Genomic DNA, 13,026 nt, shown 5'->3' on the forward strand with positions numbered 1-13,026 from the left:
CATATTGCATTCCGTCTTTGTTGTTCGTTCAGTTAAGCCTGTACTCGATTGAACAGCAGGGACAAATGCACCTAAATAGCAAGCAGAAAATAGGCACTCAATTCACCCTGGTGTTGGGTCCCCATTACAGAGCCAGCCCTGTCCTGTGTAATTGAACATCATGTTTTTATGAGACCATTCTATGACCGTCATTCACCATCATTTATAAAGAAATGTTCTTCAATGTTTATTTTTTACATTTGATTGAACCTTTATTGAAATAGGCAAGTCAGTTAAGAACAAATTATTATTTACAATGTGACGCTGCAGGCACTGACTGGACAGATACGGAAGCAATGAAATGATCGTTTGTTGGAGAATCATTCGGTTGAGACTTTGTCACTACCCAAGTGGGAGCATAGTAAACGATAAGTCCTTCAAGATTAGGAAATACATTTTCTAGAGGTTGTAGAGGAGCTGTTTCCTGTCTCCAGGGTTGCTCTATAAATTATAGTTTAAAAAAGAGAAGCAGTAATGAAATTGATTCAGGTTGTGGCACGGAATTGCCGCCCAGCATGGTAGAAATGATAAGCTCCCTCCATGATGCATAGCCTAACCCAGGAAATTGCATTTCCTTTCGAGATGGGGGACCGGACCTACTGTATACAGAGTTTTCACAACAACAACAAAATCAAGTTGCCCTGGCAATGTAAGTGGGCAATATTGAGCATCAGAAAGCTACAAATAAATGAAAATTTATGAATGGTTGTCTCTTTCAGTTGAGGCAAGACTAAATGTGAGTTTTCTTGGAACAGCCCAATGAGAAGTCATATGGAGTAATAGTGCAGAACAGGACTTTACGGAACCTTGTACAGATGTAATGCGTATAGTGATGGAAATTTCAGGAGCAAAGATACCCATACATACTACAGTCATGAGCAAGATTGACTGAATTTGATACATACTGTACAGTATGTAATAAACATGCTTTAATATATTATGATGGGACTATAGTCAATTTCTTCTCAAGCTTCTCTCTCTCTCTCTCTCTCTCTCTCCAGATGCAGAAGCTGAAGCGCTCCTTTTCCTTCAAAACCAAGAGAATGCGCAGCAAGAGCGCAGACAATTTCTTCCAGCGCAACAACAGTGACGCCAAGCTGTCGACAGAGCTGCTCTCGGACAACAGCAGCATCACAGGCCAAATGAGCATCATCGGGGTTACGGTGGCCAATCCCGTCCACCCTGTCCACCATGCCCCCCCTCGCTCAACCTCCAACCTGGTGATCTCTAATGCGCCCCCGGCCATCCCATGTGCCCCCCCTTCCTTGGTCTACTCCCCGGGGCGCCACCCCCTCGCCATCGACCCCACCGGACACGGCTTCATGGAGCACATCTTTAAGAAGCCCACCTTCTGCGACGTCTGCAACCACATGATCGTAGGTAATGGTCACCCTTCCAACCCAAATAAACATTTGCACCGCATTGTATTGCAGAAAAAAAATAAATGCAGATGATCTGGAAGGTGTCACTTATCCAGTGACTCTCGTTGATGTTTTGAAATGTTCCTCTGTAATTACTGCATATGGTATTTCAATGATTAAGAGAAAGCATTGTTATGAAACCACCCCTTTCTCGTGAGATGTAGTTCTATCCATCAAAATGTGTCAGGCGGTCGGTCACAAGTGTCATAGAGTCATACTTAACCACTAGCTTCATTCCCGTAGGAACAGCCCGACAGCGGAAATGTGTCAGAGTTGTCCAGGAGCTGCAGTATGAACTGGGTGCTTAGTGAAAGAGGTCAGTCGGTCTCTCTCAGTGTCTGACAGGCAGCACAGTTCCATATGGCGGTCCCCAAACAGATGCTCCACCTTCCTTGCCCCCTTGTTAGGCACCATGCAGGCAGGGACCACCGGGAGCTTATGTAACAAGGTAGTAATGAGGGTCGCTTCAGACCATCTGCTAAGCCAGTGTTTGACAGCCAATAAAACAAAACAGACGGTAGGTAGGGACCACGTGCTTTTGGTGTTGTTTGATGTGTCGGGGAGATGGGAGTACCAGGAGAATGGACCATTTGTTTCCTCTCTGAGTTTGAGGAACAATAGTGCTTTATTATTATGTAAAAAGTGCTTTGTTATTACGTACACTGCCGTTCAACATTTTTGGGTCATTTATAAATGTCCTTGTTTTTGAAAGAAAAGCACATTTTTTGTCCATTAAAATAACATAAAATTGATCAGAAATACAGTGTAGACATTGTTAATGTTGTAAATTACTATTGTAGCTGGAAACAGAAGATTGTAATAGAATATCTACATAGGCGTACAGATGCCAATTATCAGCAACCATCACTCCTGTGTTCCAATGGCATGTTGTGTTAACTAATCCAAGTTTATCATTTTTAAGGCTTATTGATCATTAGAAAACCCTTTTGCAATTATGTTAGCATAGCTGAAACTGTTGTACTCATTAAAACAGTACTAAAACTGGCCTTCTTTAGACTAGTTGATTATCTGGAGCATCAGCATTTGTGGGTTCGATTACAGGCTCAAAATGGCCAGAAACAAAGACTTTCTTCTGAAACTTGTCAGTCTATTCTTGTTCTGAGAAATTAAGGCTATTCCATGTGATAAATTGCCATGAAACTGAAGATCTCGTACAACGCTGTGTACTACTCCCTTCACAGAACAGCGCAAACTGGCCCTAACCAGAATAGAAAGAAGAGTGGGAGGCCCTGGTGCACAACTGAGCAAGAGGAAGTACACAAGTAAGGAGGAGTACACACAAGGAAGTACACAAGTCATCAACTGGAAGGCCATAAAAGTCTCTCTTATTGAACGTGATGGGAACTCCACAGCAGATTCGTTGCCTCTGATTGAGCACCGCACATTACTCGGTTATTGATTAAAGGGCCTTGCTGCAAATGACCTATTAAATAAACGTCTACCTTGTTACTGGGGAGTGAATAGGAGAGTTATAGGGGGGTGACAGAGGGTGGAAAGTAATTTACAGTTGAAAAGAGGTGATAAATAATCGTCCAGCTTTTACTGAATGCCTCGATATGAATAATTTTCTAGCTGTAAGCTATGTGTGTATGCGTGTGTTTCTGAGTATTGAACAAATATACTTTATACAGCTTATAAGGCATGTATGGAGGCCAATTATGCGCGGGTTGCCTCATAACCTGCAGTCGCTGGGCAGACGGGTTTAGGGTCAATAAATATTGTGGGGCTAAAGGGCGGGTGGGTGGCAGATGGGTTGAATAAAGAGAAACAATACCTTAAAAACATATTTTTAAAAAGTATAATTATTGTGCAATTTACATAGGCTACATTGAGGTTTTTCTTTCATTACTTTAGGCTATCTGGTATTACTGCATAAGCAGAAAAAGTTAACGTCAATCCACGGATGCAAAAAGGACATTATCGAAGTTTAATAATTCAATAAAACAAAAGCTGCAAAAGCTGCAGGAGAGTTGAAAATAAAGAGAAAGGAGAGCTATAAAAGTAATATTTGGAAAAGATTTGGTGAAGTGGTAAAAGAGGATGATAGCAGTGTTATGTCGTGTGTGATGATTGTGAGGCTCTATACAACTTCGACAGTCACAAGTCTTGTTTTATAGAATTCAATACATTTAATGTGCTGCGCATATGAAGGGCCTACATGTATCAACTTTCACAGTGAATGCTTTTGTTTATACGTTTTGTGCGAATTAATTGATCATCACCAAATGCATCATGAAAAAATATTGAGCTTCTGGAATAACGGCCATTCTGGGGTGATAAATACAGTACCAGTCAAAATTTTGGACACACCTACTCATTCAAAGGTTTTTCTTTATTTTTACTATTTTCTACATTATAGAATAATAGTGAAGACATCAAAACTATGAAATAACACAAAAAAAGTGTTCAACAAATCTAAATATATTTTATATTTGATATTCTTCAAAGTAGCCACCCTTTGCCTTGATGACAGCTTTGCACACTCTTGGCATTCTCTCAACCAGCTAAATGAGGTAGTCACCTGGAATGCATTTCAATTAACAGGCGTGCCTTGTTAAAAGTTCATTTGTGATATTTCTTTCCTTCTTAATGCGTTTGAGCCAATCAGTTCAGGTATGGGTGGTATACAGAAGATAGCCCTATTTGGTAAAAACCAAGTCCATATTATGGCAAGAACAGCTCAAATAAGAAAAGAGAAACAACAGTCCATCATTACTTTTAAAAAATTATGTCAGTCAATCTGGAAAATCTCAAGAACTTTGAAAGTTTCTTCAAGTGCAGTCGCAAAAACCATCAAGCGCTATGATCAAACTGGCTGTAATGAGGACCGCCACAGGAAATGAAGACTTAGAGTTACCTCTGTTGCAGAGGATAAGTTCATTAGAGTTACCAGCCTCAGAAATTGCTGCCCAAATAAATGCTTCACAGAGTTCAAGTAACACACATCTCAACATCAACTGTTCAGAGGAGACTGTGTGAATCAGACCTCCATGGTCTAATTTCTACAAAGAAACCACTACTAAAGGACACCAATAATAATAAGAGACTTGCTTGGGCCCAGAAACACGAGCAATGGACATTAGACCGGTGGAAATCTGTCCTTTGGCCTGGAGTCCAAATTTGAGATTTTTGGTTCCAACCGTCTTGTCTTTGTGAGACAGAGTATATGAACGGATGATCTCCCCATGTGTAGTTCCCACTGTGAAGCATGGAAGAGGTGGTGTGATGGTGTGGGGGTACTTTGCTGGTGGGACTATAATTTGTTTTTCAACAGGACAATGACCCAACACACCTTCAGGCTGTGTAAGGGTTATTTGACCAAGAAGGAGAGTGATGGAGTGCTCCATCAGATGACCTGGCCTCCACAATCACCTGACCTCAACCCAGTTGAGATGGTTTAGGATGAGTTGGACTGCAGAGTGAAGGAAAAACAGCCAACAAGTGCTCAGCATATGTGGGAACTCCTTCAAGACTGTTGGAAAAGCATTCCAGGTGAAGCTGGTTGAGAGAATGCCAAACGTGTGCAAAGCTGTCATCAAGGCAAAGGGTGGCTACTTTGAAGAATCTAAAATCTAAAATATATTTTGATTTGTTGAACACTTTTGTGACCCATTTCAGGAAACTAGGCGTATGTCGCAAGTCACAACTTCACAGGAGAGCCATTTAAAAATAAAAATATGTTTTTTGGTATCAAAATGTGTTTTTTGGCAAAATTGCCTTCTGGAACATGTGAACTTTCATGTGCCTTAATAACAAACGTGTATGCCATCTGTAAACACTTCTGTCTATTTGAGCTGGTCTGTCTGTGCTGGTAATCCTGTCGAATGCTGCTTTTAAAAAAATGTATTGTGTAGTGGAGCTGCCTAAGTGTTGCTCTCCACTTTCTGGAGGATCGAGTTTCGAAATCAGTGGAATTAGAGTTTGATAGCTAAAGAGATGGAGAAAACACCTGTCTCCGGATTACATCTTCAAACTAAGGGCAACCATGGCATGGCATCCGTGACAGGGGGACGCGTCCATCATGCATGATGATGTATAGGGACAGGTAAGATAGTCTAGCTAGCTATATTTTCAAATATTGCACTTTTCTAATTTTGACAGTAAGTGGTTTCATTTCACGCTAAAATGTACTGTTAGCTAATGTTACGTGTATGATGTTATTATTCGTATCCCAGAACCATTTGCTTTGCTAGTTAGAGCCTAATGTTAGCTAGCTAACATTGAACCTGCTTGGTTAGGGCCCGCAGATTCATGCAGGGTAGTAACGACGTGATTTGGCACTATGTTCATTGTTGTTTAACAAGCTAATGTTAGCTGGCTGGCTCGTTAGCTAACGTTACGTGACGTGTGATCTTACACGTTGTTTACCTAGCTAGGTTCATTGTTAACCTAGCTAGATAGCTACATATTTTAAGCTAAAGTGTACTGTTAGCTAGCTAACGTTAGCTGGCTGGCTCCCTAACTAACGTTACGTGTATGACGTTATTATTTGTATCCCAGAGCTGTTTTCTTTGCAAGTTTGAGCCTACAGTTAGCTAGCTAACATTGAACCTGGTTGGTTAGCCTCCAGCATAGTCATGCAGGGTAGTAACAACATGATTGGCACTATGTTCATTGTTGTTTAACTAGCTAAATGTTAAATGGCTGGCTCGTTAGCTAACGTCGACGTTATGTGACATGTGTGATCTTACACATTGTTTACCTCGCTGGCTAGCTACACGTCTTAAGCTAAAGTGTACAACAATCGTTGAATATGGTTGGTGTCAGTAAACGTCTGTAAAAAAGCGTAATGAAATTGTTGACAGCAGAGCTGGTTAGGCTGTTTTCATGTTATCCAGAGGTAAACAAATCATCGGCCAGAGCGTCAAGTGTGCACTCTAAACGTTGCCAGAGCGAAACAAGTCGGTTGGGGCTAAAGCTTAATAAGAGGGGGTGAATGATGCTGAATGGGTGGTGGCAAATTCGACCTCTTCACCTGATAACAAAACATTCAAAGGCCATTTTCTCAAAAGTGAGTTTGCAAATGTATCAATTTTCAAAGCAGAATTTTCTTGGGTATGTCTCATAAGAGACACCTTGCACCTATTGCACCTATTGTGCAATATTTGCCTATTATTATTTTCAAAATTATTCAAGCTCTGTCATGGTGTTGAGGATCATGGCTAGAAGGTCATTTTCAAATCTTGCCATAGATCTTCAAGCAGATTTATGTCAAAACTTAGCCACTCAGAAACATCCACTTCTTGGTTCCACTTCCAGTGTCTTGTGTAAAGCAGACTGAAGCAGGTTTTCATATAGGATTTTGCCTGTGCTTAGCTTCGTCCCATTTATTTATATCCTGAAAACCCCCTCAGTGCGCAGCTGAACACTATGCTGGAAAAACTTGGTTTGTTGTTTTTGACTAAAGGTAACCAATCTTCGTTAGATATAAATGCGGAACATGTTTTTGCATAGATTCTGCGATGCGGTTAGCTTTTAACAGTTAGAAACGCTATTTTTTTGTCCCGGAATCCCACTTAACAGGCAGGTTGAAGCCTTAGCTAGCCATCAAGCTAAAGAAGTTAGTCCCAGATGTGCAATGGAGCCCTCTTTGTCTGGAGGAGTAAATGAACGGTTCCAGTGCTGTAGGAGCTGTATCTACTACGCTTTGTTTTGGGACAAGCTGGATCACTCGAAGTTCCCATGCAGCAATTGTCTGCTTGCCGACGATTGAAGTGGCTTCCTTGATCAAGCAGGTCGCCAGTCTACGTAAGAAACTGGGGAAAACGCAGAGTGGAATGTTTACCTTTTTTAGCTACACCGGTAGCTGGACGGAGTTCAAGCTTGTTGGCTGCATCTCTGCCTTGCCATTTGTCATTGTCCAACAGGCCGGTGTTGCCCGGCGTTCAATGCCAGGGGAGCCATCTCCTGCCTCTCCTCCCCCATGTGATAGTGGAGTCGAAGGAGCACAGCAAGAGGAGCATGCCAATTAACTATGGTTGCATGTCACGAGCTGTGGAATCCAAAGACACCGTCCTCACGCAAAGTAGTCTACACTCCCAACGAGAGGCCCGGAGCGGATACAAACAATGAATAGTTTCGCCGCCCTGGAGCCTGATCTTCTTACTCCTTCGTCGCTAGGGGTACCCGTGTCTGCGAACGCTGTGCCTACTCCTTCCCCTACAATATCCAAGTCGACGTAGGCCACCTTCCGTCCTTGCTCTGGATCGAGCGGAGCTTCTCCATCTGTCAGAGGCCTGCACCAGGCGTTGGGAGCTTTGGGCTCAAGTTATCCTGCCTCTCACCTGTCCTTGAAGGGTTCTCCGAAACCTGTGAAGCATAGAAGTGGGCAGATTTCCTCGTCCTTCTCGCCAGCCGTGATTTTGGGCAGCTCCATGGTAAGAAATGGCACTGTTCCTGGTGCAAAAACACTGTCCTATCCCGGAGCTCGAGTAAATGACATTACTAAGCTTCTCCCGAATGTTCTACGCCAGGTGTGTGTGTGCAAACCTGTCATCAAGGCAAAGGGTGGCTACTTTGAAGAATATCAAATATATTTAGATTTGGTTACTACATGATTCCAAATGTGTTATTTAAATATATTAGTTTTGATGTCTTCACTATTATTCTACAATGTAGAAAATAGTAAATGAAGAAAACCTCTTGAATGAGTAGGTGTGTCCAAACTTTTGACTGGTACTGTATATATATATATATATATAAAATAATATATAATGTCAAAGTGAAAAGAACATTCTATTAAAATATATATTATTATATATTTTTTAAATAGAATGTTCTTTTCACTTTGACATTCTATATTATTTTGTTATATTATATTATTATATATTATTTTATATAATGTTATATAATGTAAAAGTGAAAAGAACATTCTATTTAAAAAAAAATATATATATATTATTGTTTTTAATAGAATGTTCTTTTCACTTTGACATGATATATTATTTGTATGTAGATCAATGACAAGAAAGTACAATTAAATCAAATCAAATGTATTTATATAGCCCTTCTTACATCAGCTGATATCTCAAAGTGCTGTACAGAAACCCAGCCTAAAACCACAAACAGCAAGCAATGCAGGTGTAGATGCATAGTGGCTAGGAAAAACTCACTAGAAAGGCCAAAATCTAGGAAGAAACCTAGAGAGGAACCAGGCTATGAGGGGTGGCCAGTCCTCTTCTGGTTGTGCCGGGTGGAGATTATAACAGAACATGGCTAAGATGTTCAAATGTTCATAAATGACCAGCATGGTCATAATAATAATCACAGTAGTTGTCGAGGGTGCAACAGGTCAGCACCTCAGGAGTAAATATCAGTTTGCTTTTCATAGCCGATCATTAAGAGTATCTCTACCGCTCCTGCTGCCTCTAGAGAGTTGAAAACAGCGGGTCTGGGACAGGTAGCACGTCCGGTGAACAGGTCAGTGTTCCATAGCCGCAGGCAAAACAGTTGAAACTGGAACAGCAGCACGGCCAGGTGGACTGGGGACAGCAAGGAGTCCACATGCCAGGAAGTCCTGAGGCATGGTCATATGGCTCAAATCTATTTCAATTCCACTTTGTAACTCAACAAAATGCGAAAAAAGTTCAGAAAGTGACAATACAGGTCTGTCACATGTCCAAACTATTACTGCGGTTGCCATGGTGCCATCACTTCTCCTGTTATAATCTGAAGCTTCTTGCCAACTCACCCCACCAGCCACCATTCACCACCGTATGTCATTACCCAGCTGAAAGGGCAGTGGGGATGGCTTTTGTCAGATGGAAGTGTCTAGGCACTTGGGCACCATTGCTCATTCTATAGCTGCACTCATCTCATTCAGCGTGAGGGGTTCTCATCATTCTTCCATGTTATCACAATGAGTCAGTGAAAGCACCCCCATTCAACAACTGTGTGACAAGGGTTTAATTTGACCTTTGGTATTATTATTTATTTTTTTGTTGTTGTGAATTTTACCCCTTTTTCTCCCCAATTTCGTAGTATCCAATTGTTGTAGTAGCTACTATCTTGTCTCATCGCTACAACTCCCGTACGGGCTCGGGAGAGACGAAGGTTGAAAGTCATGCGTCCTCCGATACACAACCAACCAAGCCGCTGCTTCTTTAACACAGCACACGTCCAACCCGGAAGCCAGCCGCACCAATGCGCCGGAGGAAACACCGTGCCATCACCTGGCCACCTTACACTGCGCCCAGCCCGCCACAGGAGTCGCTGGTGCGCGATGAGACAAGGACACTCCTACCGACCAAGCCCTCCCTAACCCGGGCGACGCTAGGCCAATTGTGCGTCGCCCCACGGACCTCCCGGTCGCGGCCGGTTACGACAGAGCCTGGGCGCGAACCCAGGACTCTGATGACACAGCTGGCGCTGCAGTACAGCGCCCTTAACCACTAAATAAATACAAAACGGAAATAAAGGTCAGAACGTGACAGTACCCCCCCCCCAAAGGTGCGGACTCCGGCCGCAAAACCTTGACCTATAGGGGAGGGTCTGGGTGGGCATCTGTCCGCGGTGGCGGCTCTGGAGCGGGACGCGGACTCCACTTCATCATTGTCTTAGTCCGCCTTGTTGTCCGCCTCCGTGGCTTCCTCACCATGGCCACCCTACTCAATGACCCCACTGGACAGAGGGGCTGCTTGGGACAGAGGGGCTGCTTGGGACAGAGGGGCTGCTTGGGACAGAGGGGCAGCTCGGGACAGAGGTGGGGCAGCTGCTCGGGACAGAAGGACAGATGGACAGCTCGGGACATAGGTGGGGCAGCTGCTCGGGACAGAGGGACAGCTGCTCGGGACAGAGGGGCAGCTGCTCGGGACAGAGGGGCGGCAGCGGCTCTGGGCAGAGGGGCTCCGGCAGCGGCGCCGGACAGGCGGGGGGCTCCGGCAGCGGCGCCGGACAGGCGGGAGGCTCCGGCAGCGGCGCCGGACAGGCGGGAGGCTCCAGCAGCGGCGCCGGACAGGCGGGAGGCTCCGGCAGCGGCGCCGGACAGGCGGGAGGCTCCGGCAGCGGCGCCGGACAGGCGGGAGGCTCCGGCAGCGGCGCCGGACAGGCGGGAGACTCCGGCAGCGGCGCCGGACAGGCGGGAGACTCCGGCAGCGGCGCCGGACAGACAGGCACACCTGCAGGGAGGAGACAGAGAGACAGCCTGGTGCGTGGGGCTGCCACAGGAACCACCAGGCTGGGGAGACCTTCAGGAGGCTTGGGGTTAGGAGGAGGCACCTGAAGGACCGGGCTGTGGGGGAGCACTGGAGCTCTGGTGCGCAACCTTGGCACCACTTCCCCAGGCTGGATAACCACTCTAGCCCGGACCCTCCAGAGTGCAGGCACAGGTTGAACCGGGCTGTGGGTAAGCACGGGAGATCTAGTGCTTATTACACGCACCTCTCCCTTCGGCTCCATTCCCACATTCGCCCGGCACGAGCGGAGCGCAGGCAGAGGACGCACTGCACCCTCCCAGCGCCCCGGAGACACAGCACGCAGAGCCGGCGCAGGATACCCTGGACCAAAACTGCGTACCGGCGACCAGACCCGCTGAGCAGGCACCATACGCCCTGGCTCGATGCCCGCACTCGCATGACACTCTCGGGGGGCTGTCCTATAGCGCACCGGGCTATGGACACGTACTGGCGACACCGTGCGCTTAACTGCATAACACGGTGCCTGCCCAGTAACGCGCTGCTTATAATAAGCACGAGGAGTGAGCACAGGTCTGCTACCTGGCTTATCTCCACCCCTCGTGTGCCCCCCCCAAAAAATGTTTTGGGGCTGTCTCTCGTACCTGTCGCACTGCCGTGCTGCCTCCTCATATCGCCGCCGCTCAGCTTTCGCTGCCTCCAGCTCTGCTTTGGGGCGGCGATATTCCCCAGCCTGTGCCCAGGGTCCCTCTCCGTTCAGTATCTCCTCCCATGTCCAGGAGTCCTGTGATACCGGCCGCTGTTGTTGCTGCTGCTGCTGCTGCTGTCGTCGCTGTTTTCTACCACCATCTGAAGAGGAGAGGCGAGATGGATCGGAAGACCAAAATGCGGCGTGGTAAGTGTCCATGGTAACTCTTTAATAAAGAAAATACTGACACTGCATACCAAACAATAAACAAATGACGACCGTGAAGCTAACAAAATAGACCTGTGCTGACACAAGCCACTGACATAGACAATCACCCACAACCAAACAGTGCAACCCAGGCTACCTAAGTATGATTCTCAATCAGAGACAACTAATGACACCTGCCTCTGATTGAGAACCATACTAGGCCGAAAACATAGAAATGCCCCAAAACATAGAAAAACAAACAGACTGCCCACCCAACCCACGCCCTGACCATACTAAATAAATACAAAACAACGGAAATAAAGGTCAGAACGTGACAGTACCCCCCCCCAAAGGTGCGGACTCCGGCCGCAAAACCTTGACCTATAGGGGAGGGTCTGGGTGGGCGTCTGTCCGCGGTGGCGGCTCTGGCGCGGGACGCGGACTCCACTTCATCATTGTCTTAGTCCGCCTTGTTGTCCGCCTCCGTGGCTTCCTCACCATGGCCACCCTACTCAATGACCCCACTGGACAGAGGGGCTGCTTGGGACAGAGGGGCTGCTTGGGACAGAGGGGCTGCTTGGGACAGAGGGGCAGCTCGGGACAGAGGTGGGGCAGCTGCTCGGGACAGAGGGACAGCTCGGGACATAGGTGGGGCAGCTGCTCGGGACAGAGGGACAGCTGCTCGGGACAAAGGGGCAGCTGCTCGGGACAGAGGGGCGGCAGCGGCTCTGGGCAGAGGGGCTCCGGCAGCGGCGCCGGACAGGCGGGGGGCTCCGGCAGCGGCGCCGGACAGGCGGGGGGCTCCGGCAGCGGCGCCGGACAGGCGGGAGGCTCCGGCAGCGGCGCCGGACAGGCGGGAGGCTCCGGCAGCGGCGCCGGACAGGCGGGAGGCTCCGGCAGCGGCGCCGGACAGGCGGGAGGCTCCGGCAGCGGCGCCGGACAGGCGGGAGGCTCCGGCAGCGGCGCCGGACAGGCGGGAGGCTCCGGCAGCGGCGCCGGACAGGCGGGAGACTCCGGCAGCGGCGCCGGACAGGCGGGAGGCTCCGGCAGCGGCGCCGGACAGGCGGGAGGCTCCGGCAGCGGCGCCGGACAGGCGGGAGGCTCCGGCAGCGGCGCCGGACAGGCGGGAGGCTCCGGCAGCGGCGCCGGACAGGCGGGAGACTCCGGCAGCGGCGCCGGACAGACAGGCACACCTGCAGGGAGGAGACAGAGAGACAGCCTGGTGCGTGGGGCTGCCACAGGAACCACCAGGCTGGGGAGACCTTCAGGAGGCTTGGGGTTAGGAGGAGGCACCTGAAGGACCGGGCTGTGGGGGAGCACTGGAGCTCTGGTGCGCAACCTTGGCACCACTTCCCCAGGCTGGATAACCACTCTAGCCCGGACCCTCCAGAGTGCAGGCACAGGTTGAACCGGGCTGTGGGTAAGCACGGGAGATCTAGTGCTTACTACACGCACCTCTCCCTTCGGCTCCATTCCCACATTCGCCCGGCACGAGCGGAGCGCAGGCAGAGGACGCACT

General features: G+C 47.8%; 1 protein-coding gene across 1 annotated transcript in view; it reads left to right on the plus strand.

Annotated features, from left to right (window-relative positions):
• LOC139383360 (SH3 and cysteine-rich domain-containing protein-like) overlaps positions 1–13,026 on the plus strand; it is an 86,116-nt gene that overhangs the window by 6,910 nt on the left and 66,180 nt on the right. Inside the window, exon 2 of the mRNA XM_071127871.1 lies at positions 1,041–1,419. Within this exon, the coding sequence (XP_070983972.1) occupies positions 1,041–1,419 (379 nt within the window). The remainder of the gene's footprint in view (positions 1–1,040; positions 1,420–13,026) is intronic.

This window comes from Oncorhynchus clarkii, chromosome 25 (genome assembly GCF_045791955.1).
Source record: "Oncorhynchus clarkii lewisi isolate Uvic-CL-2024 chromosome 25, UVic_Ocla_1.0, whole genome shotgun sequence".
Classification (NCBI taxonomy): domain Eukaryota; kingdom Metazoa; phylum Chordata; class Actinopteri; order Salmoniformes; family Salmonidae; genus Oncorhynchus; species Oncorhynchus clarkii.